This window comes from Eurypyga helias, unplaced genomic scaffold (assembly GCF_000690775.1).
Source record: "Eurypyga helias isolate BGI_N326 unplaced genomic scaffold, ASM69077v1 scaffold9086, whole genome shotgun sequence".
In the NCBI taxonomy this organism is placed as follows: domain Eukaryota; kingdom Metazoa; phylum Chordata; class Aves; order Eurypygiformes; family Eurypygidae; genus Eurypyga; species Eurypyga helias.
The window spans coordinates 50,930-69,987 of record NW_010256003.1 but is presented as its reverse complement, the minus strand read 5'-3'; the positions used below and the strand labels follow the sequence as shown (position 1 = coordinate 69,987).

General features: G+C 44.3%; 1 protein-coding gene across 1 annotated transcript in view; it reads right to left on the bottom strand.

The window, feature by feature from the left end:
• Nucleotides 1-859: 859 nt before the first annotated feature.
• Nucleotides 860-19,058, bottom strand: part of PTPRT (protein tyrosine phosphatase, receptor type, T) — a gene marked incomplete at its 5' end in the record, with an annotated part of 54,033 nt that continues 35,834 nt past the window's right edge. The window contains 9 exons of the mRNA XM_010153508.1: nucleotides 860-1,465; nucleotides 2,167-2,302; nucleotides 2,844-3,007; nucleotides 4,363-4,488; nucleotides 8,052-8,183; nucleotides 11,186-11,359; nucleotides 14,333-14,482; nucleotides 15,480-15,615; nucleotides 18,068-18,222. Of these exons, the coding sequence (XP_010151810.1) occupies nucleotides 1,412-1,465; nucleotides 2,167-2,302; nucleotides 2,844-3,007; nucleotides 4,363-4,488; nucleotides 8,052-8,183; nucleotides 11,186-11,359; nucleotides 14,333-14,482; nucleotides 15,480-15,615; nucleotides 18,068-18,222 (1,227 nt within the window). The remainder of the gene's footprint in view (nucleotides 1,466-2,166; nucleotides 2,303-2,843; nucleotides 3,008-4,362; nucleotides 4,489-8,051; nucleotides 8,184-11,185; nucleotides 11,360-14,332; nucleotides 14,483-15,479; nucleotides 15,616-18,067; nucleotides 18,223-19,058) is intronic.

Sequence of the window (19,058 nt, the reverse complement as noted above, 5' to 3'; positions counted from 1 at the left end):
CCTCCAGACCTCAGTGGTTACATACTCTTTCAGAAAAGCAATTTCTTAGCTGCTAAGAAGTCAGAGTGAGATCCAGAATCATGGCAAAGCACATCTGGTGTTTGTTTCTAAAAAGAGAGTTGCACAGGCATTTTTGCAGAACAAAAGAAAAGCTGCTTTACTTAAGAAGGAAAGTTGCTGTGCTGGTCTAATGCTTTTCCTAACACGTGTCAGAATAGGTTTCTGTGTATGTACATCACCTTTCCTACAGCCTGGATGGGTTACCACTTCAAAGCTTGTAGGGCCTGGAAATCTGAATAAATCACTCAGCTACACCTGACTCTACAACAGCTTGGAAATAGTGAGGAATGTTGACCAAACCCAATTTTAAGATTACCTTCAAATGTTAAGCTCTTGAGCTTGTACCTTCTTTGTGGTTCTGTCGTGACTAGGGGTCCTAAGTTCTACAGCAATACAAATAATAAATAAAAAATAATAATACATAATATATGATCAATAATACCTACTTTATACCCTGTTTTTCAAAGACACACTGCACCCCAGCATATACTTGAAAAATATGGTAACAAAGTTACCAAAAGTTGCAAGACAAATGCAATTTGTTTGATGCAAATATTTAACCTTAAGGTTCAAGTGGCTGGGAAACTCATTAATGGTATTGCTTCACCAGCCCCAAAACAAAGACAGACCAGAGAGATGTGACCGGTTCATGCACAGCCTTGGGAGTCTAGGAGAAACTGGGAGGAAACATTCATGTAGAAGCCGAGGCAGTGAATCCATGAACAGCTTCTCATCTCCACCATCTATTTTCATGCTAAAAGAGACTACATATGCCAAGAGAATTCCAGTGGGGTTTTTCTTGTGTTGGCCTTTTCTTTTGGAAAAAAAAATAAAAGGAAAGAGATAAGGTAGACAAATTGTAACGAAACATTTCATATATCCCTTATGGCTATCTCATTTTTCCCAAATGACTGCTGCATGAAATTAAAAAATTAAAGACCGGGATTTGAGAACAAAATTATAAATTAAAAAGGAGACATTTAAAAGAGAAATTCCTAAGCGTTTCATTCCTTCCCCACTCTGCAGCAAGGAGAGCAAAAATACAATCCAAAAGAGAGAAGAAGAAGTCAGAGGGGATTAGAAAGTCCAGTCTTTCAGCCTGTCTCCCATTTTGCTAATTTTTACAGTAGGTTATTTAAGAAGCGGTAGATGTTCCGATAGAAAGCAGGCAGCAGCAAACACAGGCATCGTCTCCTCCTTCCAGCGAGGTCTGTGCAATCTCAGTCTCTTGCTCTGGGAAGGACAGGTTTTCCTTCCCACACTTGTTACTGCCTTCCAGTGTGGGAGAGGGGAGAAGCATCTGCCAGAGATTGGGATCTGCTATTTCGGAGGCTCCCCTCCCTCCGCTGGGCTAAAAGGAACTCAAGTATTCCAGTGCAACCTCATATACAAATTTATACTGTTCCTAAAGAGAGAACAGAAATCAGTGGCATTAGGATACAGGTAAATTCTTCAGAGCCTCATTCTGCATCCTCCCTCTTTCTTACACCATTTGGCAGGACCAGGAAAACATTAATTGCATTTCTATGTATGTGATCTCAAACAAGCATCACTAAGAAATGGTATCATCAGTGGAAGAGAAAAACACTCCAAGTGACAGCCGCAGTCTGGACTATTCATTACTGGCGTCAAGCCCTCATCGCATGCATTGCTTTTGAGGAAAGAATTCCATGTGATCGATTGAGATGATTGAATTCAGGACAGTTTAATTTCTTCGGCTGCAGGGAGCAAGGCCTGGGATTCGGACTGTTCGCCATTCCTGGTTTCAAGGCATGTCACAGCACAAAGCATCGGGCTGCACACGTGCCCAGGAGGACAAACCCCACTCCTCCCCACAGCCCTGGTGATAACTACTTGGGGTTTAACCTCCTGGAGGCAGCTGGGAGGCAGTATTCATCACGCTGCCAGGACCCCTCTGCTCCAGGAGAGAAGCAGAGTGACCGGAAGATTCATTGCACGTCCTGAAATGCGACTGATGTGAAGTCTAATGGCTTCATGTTATGATTCGCTTTGATTGATACTGAGCTAAGCCATGAGATTTTTTAACCTGCCCTGAAGTCCCCCTGCGTATGCTGGGTGGGGTAAGGTGCAGGAAAAAAAGCTTACCAGTGACTCCACCATGTTGGACTTGTTATTCCGTAACGTTTTCACTATGTGGAACACATCGATGATATTCTGCTGTTGAATCATTTCACACACGCTGCAGATGGCACAGAAGGTCCCGCTGCGTCCCCCACCGTTCCTGGGTGCAGAAGAAAAGAGGCAAGAGGTGAAGCCAGGTAGGGCTGAGGGGTCGGAGGAGAGCACTGCTTATACCCCCCCACCCACACCAACGACGGTCTGTACCTACGGGCTGGCTAAGGACAGTCAAGGGGGCAGGGGGCAGGGTGGGAGGGCTGAGCCGAGCCCTGTCAGCCGTGGGCAGGGCAGCCCCAGGGGCTACAGTGCTGCCCCGCTCTGCGACGGGGCTGACAGCAGCTCTGTGCTCAGGGTGGGAATGTGGCAGAGCTACCTACTGCGTTTGTCTGGGCTCCAGTCGTGAGACCTACCTACACAACAGAAAGCAGCAGAGCTTTTCCAGCTACTCCTCACTGCAATCAGTAAAATCTCCAGGCCAGGATGCTATAATGTATCACAATATTCAACTTGAAGCGTATTAAAAAAGTAATTTAGCTTCATTTTCCCCAGCTGAAGCCTGGCACACCACCAAATTTCCAGATCCATAATGAGTGCTCTTCAGACAGCATTTTGTGAGGCTACAGGCATTTTCCAGTCCTACTTACAGGCAGTGGACGACAGTGCGCCTGTCTCTCCCATCGTACTGTTCCTGCCACTTCTCCAACCTTCTGAGCACCTTCAGGAGGGAGCGCTTGGACGGAGGGGTGTCCCTGTATGCTGGCCAGCCAATGTACTGCAGGTGCTGAACTATGCGATACCCATCCTGGGGCTAAAACAAAGGGCATTTTCAGGATGTTAAATGGAATGGGGCAGGAAGCAGAGAGAGAGAGGGTAAAGCAGGGGCAATGGTTACATGGCATCATCTCCTCTACATCTCCAACACCATCAGAGTTAACATCCTCCACTCTGGACAGCTGATACAGCAGGGACACAAGGACTTTTTGGTAATCTGGATAACAACAATCTCAGGTATTACAGAGCCAGGCAGAAACTAGGTGCAGAGGATCCCTTGTTTAGTTTCCATTAGAGAATATAGTCTCAAACAATACAAATAGTTCAAGTATGTCTTTCCTGCTAGCCTGTGCCAGACGTTAGTTGTGCCATAAGAACTAAAGGCAAAGAAGGCCCTCAAAAAAATCTCTGCGTACTGCACAGCAGCAGCCATTGGTGTTGAACACAGATGGGTGCAAAGAGCTGCGAGTTCACAGCATCCACCCTGCCAGCTCTGCATTTACAAACCAGCTTCATCCTGAGAGTCACAGAGCCTTAGTCTTATCAGCAATATGACTTCAAGGCTGTCCTGGGTTCAGAGTCAGCTGGCCTGGGATACAGAAGGTGAAGATCTAACTGATCTTCAGTTTGTGTAGCTGGATGACAAAGCTCCCTCTGCAATGCCAGGACTGAATTGCTGCATAGTCTCTGACCACATAATCAGACACGGGTGTGTTAAAGAGCATGGAAATGTACTTCGTGGAGCCTGTTTCCATTTCTGATTAGAAAGAATGAAAAAGGAACAAAAAAAGGAGACAATCAATCTGAGAAACAACTAATGAGAGAAAAATCCTCTACTGAAACCCTTTCCTTCAGCCCTGAAGTTGCATTGTCAGTGTCCAGTGTGCAGATAAACTTTGTTTCTATCATTTCAGCCATCCTGGGGCTGAGGAATACAGACAGAAAGTTGCTTACAGAAATGGCAGTTCCTTATTTATAGGAGAAACAGTGGCAATTGGGAATCCCAGTCTAGCCAGAAAACCTTGCATCTGTCTTCAGAGACACTGCACAGTAGCTGACAGATGGAGAGCTGCTGAGACTAGTTACTTCCTACAATACTGATGGTTTTATATTGGCTACTAGGTGATTAATTGTACTCAAATATACACAGAAAAATGCATTCCATTTAAATACACATTTTCAGCTCATAGCATCACCTTTCTACTTTCAGTCAAGAGTCTTTTACCAATACACAATGATGCAATTAAATGTTAGTTAAAGGAAGTAGTTACTAAATTCTGCAGTGGAATTTTGTTCCAAGGTGAGACATTCAGCATCTCTAAACCACCTCTTCCTCATGCCAAAATACATTTTTGACAATAAGCAAGGAATCTGGTGTTTCACTGATCTTACCCTGGCCATGTTGCAGATCCGGAATATCCGGTTGATGATATCTTCATCGATGTCTGCTGAAACAAACTCAACTTGAATCGGCCCGTAACAACAGGACGTCTTCTCTGGCCAGTACTGCATGCAGAGCTGGAGAAAACACCGAAAGAAACAGAAAGCACTGTAACACCAAAATGCATGTTTGGTTTTCTTTCCTTCTGAATTTGTAACAAGCTCGAAATCCATCACCAACCTTGTACTACATCTATTTGCTCAGAGAAGACCTCCTCATAGCTCAGCGATTTTGTTTTTACCAGGAATGTGATGAATGAGAGGGTAAAAAAAAAAAAATCTTTAGAAGCTTCACTGTTATTCCTTTTATTTTTCTTCTATGAACACAATTTGTAACTGATTGAATTCTGGGGTCTAAAGGTGCAGAAAAGGTGGCTGACAAATGAAGATTCCGTAGGGTTATAGATTTAAAATCAACATTAAAAGATGAGTGTCTGTAGGTAAATTTAGTAGGAACCACAGAGGTTTGGTGTTAATGAGGAAACAGTACACGCACCAAGAAAAAATCAATCTTAATTCAAGCATAGTGGAAATTCTTTTTTTCTGTAAGATGAACTTTTTAGCTCTCTGAGTCTACCAGCGAGCAGGGGAGGGAGAATGAGTATGCTCTGAGAGCAACAAGAGCAACTCCACTTTCAGGGTGAACCACAACTGAATCTCTGAAGTTTGTGAAGCAGGTTGGAAGTATTTTTTTCTTATGCTGATATTACTGAATTGAAAGTACAAAAAAATTTGAGAGTACAAAAATTCCTATCCACACAAATTACAACCTAAGTATTTCAAGTCCATCTGGAAATAGATCATGGCGAGAAAATATTTTGCATGTGATCTCATTAGCAGTTTCTGCTGAGATTGTATTTCTTTCTGATTTTTTTCTTCCTGTTTTCAAGTGTAATTTTTTAGAAGTTTTGAAACCCCCAGATGCTCATTTGAACTCGATCTCAAGCTTTTCAAGTTCAGTCGTTGCCAGTAATAACGTCAAGAGTGTGCATGCTACTGCATTAATTCTGTATTCCTGTTATTCCTTTGATCATACGGGATTGAAATTGGGTGAGATATTCGTACAATCTTATGCATCTTTGCCCTTGTTAGTTTTTCAAGATTAAGCAAGCCAGCCAAGACCACATAAGCAAGTCCTCCTTTGAAGGTTGTCCTTAGTCTTCATTCAGACTTCCAAGCAGCCTACAGATCTCCTCTCAAAGCATCTGTCCAATAGGCAAGGAGAATTGGGTTGAGCAGGTGCTTTAGAAAACAACCTCAAGGTGCATTAGAAAGAAGAAAAAGACAGAACCTTCCCTTAACATTAAAAATTTGCTTTTCATTAAGCATGTTTGTGAATGGCCATCCACTCAAATGTGTATAGAATCATAGAATCATAGAATGGTTTGGGTTGGAAGGGAACTTAAAGACCATCCAGTTCCAACCCCCCTGCCATGGGCAGGGACACCTTCTACTAGACCAGGTTGCTCCAAGCCTCATCCAGCCTGGCCTTGGACACTTCCAGGGATGGCGCATCCACAGCTTCTCCGAGCAAGTGCCTCACCACCCTCTCTGGGAAGAATTTCTTCCTGATATCTAATCTAAACCTCCCCACTTTCAATTTAAACCCGTTACCCCTTGTCCTGTCACTACAGGCCCTTGTAAAAAGTCCTCTCCCAGCACCCCTGTAGCCCCCTTCAGGTACTGGAAGGTGCAATGAGGTCTCCTCGGAGCCTTCTCTTCTCCAGGCTGAACAAGCCCAGTTCTTGCAGCCTTTCATCACAGCAGAGGTGCTCCAGCCCTCTGAGCATCTCCGTGGCCTCCTCTGGACTCGCTCCAAGTGGTCAATATCCTTCTGATGCTGGGGGCTCCACAGCTGGACGCACCACTCCAGGTGGGGTCTCACCAGAGCAGAGTAGAGGGGCAGAATCCCCTCCCTCACCCTGCTGGCCACACTGCTCTGGATATGTATATATGGTGCCTAAAACTGTGTTATGTTCTCTGACCTTCACGTGGCTTCACTTGCACTTTTTCCTTGCATAGTGGATTAAAGATTCACTTACCTATTTATTTGAATTTTTTCCTCTCTACAGTTCAGGCGCAGCTGTGTATAACCGAGTTTTGTGTTCTGCTGATGGAGACAGGTAACACACCCTGCCCATGGGCACAAATAGGGTAGCTGCAGGCAACCGTACACTGACAGTTTCGTAGTGCTCAGGGTACAGCGTGTCACTGCTGAGTTTCCTTTTCAGAAACCTCACTTTCACAACTGATATCAAACTGTCACACCTTGCGTTGAAAGCTCCTAAGATACAAGCTTTAATATCATCCTCAACTTCCGGTGCTTGCTGGGTGGTTTTGGCACTGGCTGCTGATGCGAGCTGAGGGACACCATACTGGAATAACTGACAGAATGACTTTCTGTATTGCCAAATCTCCTTTTCTGTGCCTACAGACTACCTCTTAAAAACAGAACTTAAAAATCAAAGCAAGTAAAGCCTTGTGCAGGAAGAGAGTCGCAAGAACAGTCCTGGCTGAGGCTGATAGGTTTGTCTTTTCTAAGAATGAAGCATGAGAAAGTGTGTAATTTCCAGGAAAAAGCTGTGTTTTTCTTCAAAGTGTCAGAAAAGGAGAAGATTAAATCCACCTCTGGATTTGATGCCAAGGTGCAGAATCAGGCTGGGTGGATGGGACCGGAGGCAGCTAATGCACAGGACCTCCAGGGCTTTGCACAGCGTTGGACTCTGCGGATCACCGGGAGAGCCCACTGCAGAGCAGAGCTGCCCTGCGGCTGGAAATGAAACCTCCCAGGGCACTCCCTGAAGGGAGATCCCCACCACAGATGGGGTGAGTGCCTTCTCCATTACCATCACAAAAAGAGCCCAATAATCTCACTGCCTTCAAGTGTGGTAAGACTTTGAAGACAGAGAAGGGACAAATGAAAAATTAATCCATGAAGTGCCAACTACTTGAGGGTTCCTCTCCTCTTGTTTAACAAGTGCTGTAACGGGTGAATTAGCCATGCCAAATGTACTCTTCACACAAATTGCATGATTACGCCTTTTTGAAAGCTGTTATCTTCTGCCACTCATCAGCAAGGTGGCTGGAAATGCTAGTACACCAGGAACTGCAGCAGCTCCTCCCCCAGCAAACTCGACCCCTGAAAATCACCGTGTGTTTAGTAGCCAAGAAACCAACTGGCACGTGACACTAGGAAGCAAAAAACCAGTGTGCGGCTCAATGTGCTTCTCCAGGAACTGTGCAAAACGCACTTCCCAGTCCTACAGACGTGCACTGGAAATCTCAGGGAAAAGATCCCTTGAGTGATTTCAGTATCTCTCTTGGATTTATTCTTCTGGAAATGCCATGTGAACAGGCAGAAACTAGAAAGGGAAGAAAGCAGGTTTGGGAGGAAGATTTAGGTCTGCAAACACAACCTATTTAGATAGCTAATCCCTGTTAATTGCAGGAAGAATCAGCTCCCTTAGAAGGAGCCAAGCATGTGGAGTTATCCTACATCATACCCCAAATATTACCTATTACTTGTCAGTTCCCCTTCATTTAACTGGGGGGGGGGCAAGAAAATGGCAGCAGAAATGCTCTTAAAACTGCCTGGATTTCAGAAGAAAGTTACATGGCAGAAATGACGAAAAATCACGTACCTGCGCTGCATCCATCTCATTCAGCATCACAACAGAGGAGCAGTTATAGTCAAACACCAGCCTCCAGAAGTCTGCTATGGTGTTGGGCAAAGGGTGTTGGGTTACAATAAAGGCAGCAGGTTGCTTGTGGCTCTAACAAAAGAATAAGATTAGTTAAATAAAAAAAAAATTCAATCAACTTTTATTCAAACGAATATTATACCCGGGAGGCTGTGGCGAGGCAATCTGAGCCATTTAACCAGATTATACAAATCACATATCCTTCTCCTTGTTATCGCTGTGCAATGAATGAATGTCTCATAATGGGATTCTTTTGCTCCCAATGAAGACATTTCATTAAAGAAGTGTCACAAGAGCAGAGATTACCCAAATCAATTATTTATATTTTGAGACTCAGCAAATAATACTAATTCTACTATTACTACTACTACTATCAGTAATATTAATAATTGGAAAGAAAACAGCTGGGAGCAAATGCTATCCTTTTTGCTGCAAGAGGTACTAGGAACTACAGAAGGGATTAGCCCCCCTGTCTGCTATTGCTCCCTGGTGATGTAGAGCTGCAGAGGTGGCACATTTGGATCCCAGCCATCCTGCAAGAGCTTGTGGGGCAATATCAAGAGCCTGTGACACTGGCATGGAATTTTTGATACGACTCTTTCCCCTCAAGAAAGCCCTCTGACCTCAATCTGCCTACCCACGAAGGGGAGGAACTGTGCTCCTAACCTCTGCGGGGCTGTGTTAATGAATGTTGGCAGGGCACTTTGAGATGAAAGGCTACAAGCTCAAAACTTTACCGCTTTCCAAGCACAGCAGGCAATGCTTAGATGAGCCTACGAACTGCACGGTCCTTTGTGCTGTACATCTGTGAAGCAGGCCTGAATCAAAAGGCACTGTATTTCTGGGCAAAAAAAACCCTAACAGATTAAGATTTTGGGTTTAAAGTAAGGAAATAAATAAACCCCTAAAGTATTAAGATGGCCATCGTAGGGGCTTGCCTTTTCTTCTGCACACGAGTCAGATGTGGGTGGAAGTGCTGAGCAGACCGTGCTGGGGAAGGGGGGGGAAGGTGCTGGGCACGCTCTGCACCAGCTCGCAGGATGGCTGTGCCATGCTACTGAGAGTGCACGTGGGAGGAGGGTGATGGGACATGAGGTAGAGAGAAGGAAAAGCAAATTATTTATTGGGAAATGATCCATCTGGAATTGATTTTCCTCTTTGATTTCCCTACTCTCTATTTCAAACCTAGGAGCACCAGTATGGCTCAAAAGCTATGTTGTACAAGACCAACAGAAGCAACAGAGTGGTACATAAACCCGTGAATCTTATCTCTTAAACAGCCTTAAAAACATGAGCGTGTTTCTGCTACATTTTTTCATTGTGCTCCAGTATAGCAGACTGCATAACTGGCTAAACTGCTGGCTGATGTGTTTTTGGGTGTTGCCTGCAAGGAGAAAAAAGAAACATGCCCACCTGTTTTCATTGCTACAGGTGTGCCTGTTTTCATTTCTTGTCCTAGCTTCAAGGGAAGGTGACACAGAGATGTCAACTACTGATGTAAGAGAACACGTGTAGGACCTTGGGACAATGAGGACGACAGGGACACAACATGGAGCCTGCCAGATTGGCTTCCTGGGACAATTCGTAATTCCAAAGCCAGGTTGTAACCCACTCTAGGTTACATCCCTTCCTGCTCTAGCACTTCCTTCGGCACAGCTTTCATGCCATACACAGAGCAAGCTGCAAGTCACGTAAGGTTTGGGGAGAAGTTTAGAAAACCAAAACAAAACACGAGAAATTTGTAAAACAGAGGTAAATAAAATGATCAGCACTGTGTCATAAGTGTTCCCCAGCATGTGCCTGTCTTCACCCAAAGAATCGATGATAGTTCAAGGCAGTATGGGATGGGTGATCTCTCTGAGAGTCCATTCTCGGCACTAGGCTGCAGCCATGAAGCTACTGGAAAAGGCAAAGAATTTGCAAGCTCTGTCCTCCACAAGAACGTCTATGAAAATGTGGGATTATGGCTGCTCCCTTCTCTGATTTGTTTACAAAAGCTGCTGATTCCTCTGTGAAGGATAAAAGAGAGTAGGGAACATCATAGTGGCTGAATTCCGCTGACAGGTGAAAAATTCCTTCGTAAAAAAATTTTAATTAGCAGGAATTTGGTGGGGAAGGATACAAGTATTAGCAAAGTGATTTGAGGTAATGAAATGTGCAAACATTCCCAGTCCCTAAGAAACCAGAGAAGAACTGATTGTGTTTCTGCAGATTTGCCAAAGCACAAACCACACTTTATCAGAAAAAAAAGTTTCCTTAGGCATATTTGCAATGAAAACATCATACTCTTTCTGAAAAAAAATCTGAAATTAATTCTATGACCATTTGACTTAACCTCTTAAATGCAGTAGTATCACTGTTCCCCAAAGACTGAAAAAAACAGACAAAATTAAAAAAGACCAACCCCAAAATTGCTCTGGAAAAAATGATGACATTTCACCCTGGATCATATGTACACATACTCCAACTGCAATAATTAGTGCCTTTAAAACATTTCTGTCCAAAGGCAGTTAGGCACCACAGCAAAAAGAAACCATCAACATAATTCACTCTCTACAACTGACCTGTGCTGTGAGATTCTAGCCTATAAACAAAGCACGGGGAAATGCCTTCAGACAGACTCACATCAGCTTAACTCCTGCCCTTCAGCCTTAAAGCATTTTGCACATCCGATCCCTGTACTCCTGTATTCTGAACTCCATAAGCTCAAATAAATCACTCGCTGCGCACTACAAACCTGACTCCAAACTCAAAGACCTGACCTGGCAGCTCCTGGCAAACACTTATCTTCCAGCTTATACGACAGCCAACATTGTCCCACTACTTCTCTGTCCATCTGCTTTTCTACAGTACAACCCCAGACCACAGGCTCATCAACTTCTTTGTCAAAAATATTCCACCGAAGTGAGGCAGAACTACAAGGGTAGCGAGATCATCACAGTCTAGGTGACACATTTCTGTGTGCCTTTGCCCAGATTGGAGATGTCAGCCCCAGAACCTGGAGATAACCTTTTTTTACTTTGGATAAACTCGATGCCGACTAGGATCAGTGGGGACAGGGCAGTGCTGCTTACATCCATGAGTGCAGCATTGATGTAGTTACTTGATTCGCCATCCACGGAGATGAGGAAAGGCAGGCACCGGTCCAAGGGCAGCACATCCATGCAGCGGTTCTTGTCATGGTTCCTTGGCAAAAGGCCGATGCTGCAATCTTCCGGCCGCACACGTGGTGTCACAATATTGAGAGTCTGTGAAGGGGGAGAGAGGAAGGGAAAGAAAGACAGAAGCAGGTTGAGTGTCTTTGAATTTACTTCCAGGAAGGATGCCATCTGCACAATACGTTTATTTTAAAGGTACGTAGGCTAGCAGATCTTTGGGATATCAGAGAATGAAAAAGAAGCAGCACCACGGAGCTTGTTGCTGTTGTAACACATTGCATTTTGCACATCTTCCTAAGGTGCTCTTCTGCAAACTGTGAGCACCAGCAAAAATTAAGGGCACTATACACCTTCCAACAATTTCCACCTCTAAAATGTCACAGCAGTTAGCTAACACTCCTGTTCTTTCCTAGAGGTTGGAAATAGCTGTCACAGGTACAAGTTGCAGCTTTCACCTGGTCATGGAGTGAAACTTCCTCGTGTTTCTACCATCCCTGGGGTGGAAGCACGCATCCTCCTCCCTCTTCACGCGGATCTTGTGCTGAAGTACCCTGAGTACTGACCTGGTTCACCGAGCAGTCCGACTGGGTCCAAATCCTCCAGTGATCCCTCAGCCAAAGTACTGATTTATCTTAGCAATGCATACAAAAACATAAGAGCAAATGTTTCGGCGTGTGTTTGTTTTGTGTGGGGTTTTGGTTTTGGGATTTGGTTTATTTATTTTTTTAACAGGAAGGTATTTGTTTCATATATTATTTAGATTGCTACTTTTCTTTTGGAGTGACACATAGGATGCTTCACTGACACAGTCATATCTTATCTCTGGGGTCTTGCTGTCAGCCTTTTTACCATTATCTGTCTTTCCCACAGCTTGACAAGCTGCATTTCTTTAAATCTAATTTTCTTTTGTGCTATCCATTGTGAAGGCCTCCTGACAAACCAGCCCAGGTTAGTCAGCAGGGATCAAAAATAGCAAATCCAAGTGAACACATCTTAACATGGTCACTTCAGTCATGGTAGATCAGTGGCTATCTGAGGTCATTCTACTTTCACTTGTGTGTGTCCTCTTCCTGAGCAAAGCCCATACAGTGCACTCCCTGGCAGCTATCAGAGGAACACAAAATATTTAGAGGCCAGAAGTTCTTACAAAGAGCTTGACTTCTGACACAGAGAGGTTATGAATAGAGAAGAGGGTCAAACAAGCCAAGATAAAGGAATATGTCAAAGTATAAAATTTAAAATAATATAGTTGCTCTAGATTATGCAGGTTCTACATAAAAGTCCATTTGTCTAGAGATGGAAAGTACGTGGTCTGGCTGGGGAAGCAACGTGAAATCTCAGATTTCTGACAGTGCAGATAATTAGGCAGGTGACCCGTTAGTGATTTCTCCTGCCTATTTTATGCCCTTCCCCTCTCTCCCTTGTTTTTGTACATACTCAGATTACAAAAACTCTCCAGAATGAGCTTTTGCATGTTGAGACAACATGCAGTGCATGAGAAATACATCCAGCCTTACCTGAGGGCCAGTGGGACCTAAATAACACAAATTACACAAAGATCTATAGTTTGATCAACTGATCCATAAAGATTGTAGCAAAAGACACCATCTTTTGCATTAAATCCAGACAATTAGGGCTGAAGAATGCTTTGAGCCAAAATCCTGTAAAGATAGATTCTACAGCTAGACAGAGAACGAACTTCTTATGCAAAGCACAGCGGAGCATTTCCTTCTCACAGGAGTTGCCAGCCCCTGGCAGCTCAAAAGAACAAGCACACAGGCGACAAATCTCGTCTCGTATCATGACAAAATAAGCCCATCAAGCGGTGACTTTTTTTTTAATCGCATAGCAGCATTTGATGAAGTTACGCTTTGGCTCCTTCATACCAAGCATCCAGAATCAGAAACACTTTTACAGATCTGATATCACTTGATAAAACCAGATCTTCTTTTAATTGAACTGTCATCAGCTGGGACCCACATTCTTTATCTCACTATACCAACCCTGATGATTCCCTGTAAGGTTTCAGATAGAAAACACACATTCTCCCTTTGCATACAGAGGGAGGAAAAGAGGCATCTGGGGCTCCCAAAAGACATTTTCTTGCTGCAAAAGATACTTTTCCAGGAAAGGGGGCGAGCATTTCCCACATTTCCCATTTCTCCACCTTTTTACTGCTGACTAAGAATGGCTTCTTAACAAATCGCAGAGATTTCTTTCTCTCCCCCATCAAACTCCCCTTGCCCCAGATTTGTCACAGCATTATGGCACAATCTTTTCCATACTTCAGTGTTGGCTGAAAATCCTAAAAGGATTTACAGATACATGGGAAGTAAGACTGGAAAACTTAGTTCAGTGTTCTGCAGGGTGAGTTCGTTCTCTGCTGTGCGAGAGGTACAGGGCTCATGGCTCGTGTGTCCCAAGCCCATTTATTAGGGTGGGCTAAGCAATGGTGATAGCACAAGGCGGAGGGGTCCCCTTCTCATTGCCTGCCCCAGGCAAACCGTGCTACGCCAGCACTTGTGAGTTTTACTGTATGGCATTTCACTTCTCATCACCAGGTACTTGGCAAAACATCTGTAGTGAACTGCGGGATTCGGTTCATTGAAAATCAGTAAGAGCAGAAGTAATGCTCGCTGAGCTCACTTTCTCCTTTCTACGGGAGGATGTCAGCAAGTTGATTGTCAAGAGTCAGGAGCAGCATATGAGCCACAAGAACAGATAATAAGGGACCTTGAGGCATAAATGTTTCTGCATAAATTACAGAAGAAAATGAACAACAGAATATTTGTTGAAATGACTAGTACAACATTACGTGTGAAAATTAATAACCTTGCTCTATTGAAATGACGAGGAAACTTTTTCCTTGATGAAGGCTGAAAAATCCAGACTCAAAACAAAATCTCTGCCTGATCCAGTAGTAAAACAACAAATATCAGATGAAATCAGACCTTGGCTCAGTGTCCCCCTTCTTTACTCTGTTGGAAATCATAAAATAACACACAGAAATTGATTAAACACCTTCAACTCACCAACTGCAAAGACTGAGACATATGAAATTACCTGAAACTCATCTTTTATCTGGCTGGAATTGGTCTGTGGATCTAGTCTGCTGATGTTGTAATATATGGATCTGAACTCACAAACTGGAATGGCCGTGTTGCCACAGAGACATGCTTCCAAAATGGCATCATGGACAAATACATACTGCTCCTGCACAGAGGGGGGGGATATGATATTAAAATCATATTTTCAATACAGATCATGAAATATCACACTTTTTTTTTTCTTAAGTCATGCCTGATATGCATATTTGGCTCTGTTCCCTGTGGAGACAAATTACACAGTGTGCTATGTGACAGCTTTGTGAGCGTACTTCATCCATCATGGAATGCGAGGTCTCACGTATTCTTTTCAAATTTACAAGTAAAATGGAAGTCACCACCCTCAGGAATGCTGGGAAAAAATGGGGGTGGTTTGAGGAGGCAATCGGGGTGTAAATCTTTCCTGTTCACAATCACAACACAATGGTCAGGGATGGATTGTGCTTTGGACCTAAGATAACACCAGAGAAACATCTGTGCTAACAGTTCTGCTTCATTTGTCTCTTCAAAACCCCTGGACTCTTCATATTCTGGGTAAAGTTCTTCCCCTGAATTAAATATGAGAAGTCCAGCAAAGTTAAAAGCCCTTCTCTGCCCCAGGCTGTTGTCCTGCCCTCAGGAGGGGAAGGAACTGAAGCACATACATAAAACTTGTGCAGCAGCATAACAGTTCTATCGAAGTTTGTGCAGCTCCTAGGTGCTACGTGATGGAGCAGCTTGCTTAATCAGCACCCAAACCTTGAATCAAGGATGTTTCATTTGTCTAGCTTGCTATTGATATAAACTAGGCAGTACTGGAGTCTGCAGTATACCTATGAATGAGTCATGAGAGGACTCAGGGGCTAGCTTTTTTCTACTGTGAGAATAAAATTAATCAGCAATGCTAAGACCTAAACTTCAAGGTTTGCCCTCCTGTCTTGGAGGCCCTGAGTAGCTGCCAGTGAATGTGATTCGGTGCACATCTGGACATGTTTAGCAACCGAAAGTTCTGTATAATCATATCACAGAGCAAGCAAGCGTTGACTTAATGAATTGCTGGGCTCCTGTTGAGCAGAGACGCTGACAGGGAAGCAGTACATCGCAAGAGGAGACCTGCTGGCACCTACCTCCGTCTGCACCAAATTGACCCGTTGGGATCGCAGCTCTCGCACACAGTTAAATATATCCACCACGCCTTCGTTCTCTGCCATGTCAAGCATGATGTCGATGGCAATAAAGCACCCTGTTCTCCCAGCCCCAGCACTAAAAAGAAAGAAAAAGCCATGAGGGTCTTCATGATGAAGAGACCATGGAGAGTTAGGGCTCTGTGGAGGAGAAAATCACTGCATCACAGTCGCAGCTGTCTTCTCTTGGAAGCTGCTCCCCTCTCCCTGTTGGGTTGATTTTTGTGTGTAGCTAAATTAGCTTAGGATTTAAGAGAATGAGGAGAAATATTTCTTGAAAGGGAAATGGAGTGGGGCAGCAGGAAAAAAAGCTTTGTACTCTTGAACATAAAAAAAAAAAAATTACTGAAATAATAACGATTTTTACAGGTTGGTTCACCTGCACACCTCTCCTCACACAGGATGTGGGAGAGCAGCCTCCAGGTTGCAGATGGACACAATTCCACAGATTTTCCTCATGGGACTCTTGAAAACGCATGCACATGTTTACTCAAGTGGGCATGATGGAAGGGGCTCAGTCCTCCACTTCTAACATTTCTTCTCCCTTTTTAATCTGGAGGATTTTGGGTCCCGAGGAGGGTGATTTCAAGTTGTGGATTGTAAAATTATAGAGAAAGGAGCTCGAGGCTAGTCAAAACCTTCAGTTTAGAGCCCCCCGCTGTTTGCAAGAATTGGACCTGCAGAACCGTGTTGTCATTGTGTCCTCCTTCCCTCCTGGGAAATCATCCAAGCTGTTTAGGTGTGAAGGATAGAGAGAGGAGAACGTCTCTTCACATTACTCAGAAGGAAGAAGGAAAACTCAGCTCAAATCAGGGAAACTTCAGCTGCATGAAAACTCCAGCAGAGCCGAAAGCAAGTAGATATGAATGACCATAAATTAATGGACCAGATTAATCAACTGCTGAATAGAGAGAAGATATTTTTCATTTGCAGAATTTTAATGAATAAGTGGCATTTCCTCTCCCTTTATCTCTCAGCTTTTCAGAATTTTAACAAATAGTTATAACATTTCTATATTTAGAGGATCCTGGCACTTCATAAATATCGAACAGTGATATTATCCAGCCAGGCATCGGTAAGGAGAATTTGGTAATTACCACTTAAAGCAAGTCATTAAAATTCAAAAGCAGATAAATAACAGAGAGGAAATGGCATTTATTCATTAGCATGTGAAAGATGAAAAATCTCTCCTTGCTTTCTTGGTGACAATGAATCAGGTTCAGGCTCCTTCCAGGGCCAGACCCATGTCATGGCACCAAGGTAGCAAATTCAGGCCCTGAGCTCTGAATGAATTCCCTTGTGCTGGCTCCTCAGGCTTAGTGGTGGCTATTTTATTATAAAACTGATTTATTGCTTGCTAAAATACCCAACAAAACAAAACACCACTTCCCAACTCCCCAAAAAACCCAAAAGTGTTTTAAAAGGTAAGATTTAATTGATTTTCCTTTTTAAAGTGGTTGTGGACTTATTCTCTCCCTTCCTGATCACACAGCATGGCACTTAGAGGGAACTGCCTGTGGATGGATCAGGGGTGAGATTTTGGGATGGCCAGCTCTGGTCTCAAGCCTTGTGCTCCAGCCCTGTCTCCTCTACAGCACACGTGCCCTGAGCTGTGCCCTGAGCACTGCAGAAGTAGCTGCTACAAACCCAAACTCTTGCTTTTGTAGCAATGTCTTTCTTGCATTTGAAGCCATGTAACCGATGGCAGGCTGTGTGTGTGTGCCTGCCCTGCACCACCCTCTGCAAGCCTGCTCACACCTCAGCCGGTGGGTGAGCTCTTCGTGCCAGGGACAGCCGTATTCACGGGGTGCCTTGCACAGCAGGGCCGTAAGCTCAGCTGGGAGAAAGAAGAGCTCTCACCAGGAACAGCAGCAGCCTGTTAGCAAGTACATCATTCAACAGTCTGAATTTTCACAGCTGTAAACCAAGCAGCCAGGTTTCCTCAGGCATTCCCCTTTTATTCACTAGCTGGAAGGCACTGGGCAGGTTTTCAGTCTGACATTCCCATTCCAGCTCGTGGGCTTTGAGGAGGCTAAGATGCACAATGGCTGGCATTCAGGCCCAGGAAGACAGCCCAAAGTTCCAGATAAGCATATTGATGCTGGTACAAAGCTGAACTGCAGTGCATGTGGGTACAGAAAAGCAAAGTTGCTTTAAAATTCCCTGTTGTAGGCATTGTCCCTTCTGCCACATGAGGTTTATTGTAGATAAGGACTACAATGGCCGTCCCAGATATTTACCATTTTTCAACTCTGCTGTGAGCCTCTAAGAGAGTATAGGCCACCAGAGAGTCTTCTACATTCCAATGGCCCTCTCTGACCTACTTAGATCATCTCCAATTCATGCCAGCTAAGCTTGAGAGAGCTGCCACTTTAGAAAAGAAAACCAAATTCCACTTTGTTTCCTGGTGAGGCTCACAAATTATACCCTTAAAGAAACAAAACACATTTGATTATTGCCAGATGAGAAGAAAAAAGGAGAAAAGCTGAACAAGTGGACGGAGGAAGGGCTCAGACAAAGAGCTCACGTACCTGCAGTGCACCACAATGGGTCCTGCTTCTGGGGGATTGAGAAACTTCACTTGACGAACGAAGCCCAGGAGGCCGGTGGCATAGCAAGGAACGCCGTGGTCCGGCCAGCTGGTGAAGTGGAACTGCCGAATCTCTCGGATCTCATGGTAGCCTTTCTGAGGAGACAACACAGCCTTTATTTTTCTTCCATCAGACTGCAGTCAGCATATTCGGAGCACCGCTCCTCCCTCACGCAGAGGGCTGAACTCAGCTCTCATGACATGTGGGAACGTGTCCTGCGTCACGTCTGAGCTCCAAGTACAAATGAAGTGGGTAACACACAGCTGAGGACTAGGAAGGTGAGTGCCAGCTCCCAATTCAATTAGAGCTCAAACCCAGTTGATGAGGAACCTTACAGGGTGGCTTCAGCCCCAGCGTGCCATGGCTGCGCTTAGCCAGCCTCCTTTGTGGCACTTCCATAAACCCTCAAGTCACCCTTAAATCCTTTTTGAGGCGTTGAAGTAACAGCCTGGGGAATGAACCCCTACAGAGTGGGCATGGCCCAGGCAACACCTCCTGCCACCTCCTGCCAAAAAATCTCCCTTTGAGATTACAGCTGGTGGTGCAAAGGGCAGAAACTGGTACCCAGATCCATCATTCAGCCTCTCTGGTGAGACCAAGTTACTGGTACAGGGAAGCTGACACCACTTGTATACGCCCTGCAGAGGGTAACAGGAAGTGTCTGTTATCCATGACATCTTACTGTATGGGAAATCCAGCAGCAGGTCCTCCAACCTGTCAGATTCTGGCATCAGCATTTCTTACCAAGATTCTCAGTGATTTAATGAAACATGGAGCTGATGTATTAGAAAACTGGAACAATATTCCCAGTGTACCTAAAGTTCATTTAGCAGGAATTTTTGAAAAGCTTTAAAATCATGTACTAGGTGCTTGGAGAGTAATTTGGACAGACCTGGAATACTCTGACACTTAGACTTCCAATTTCTAATTA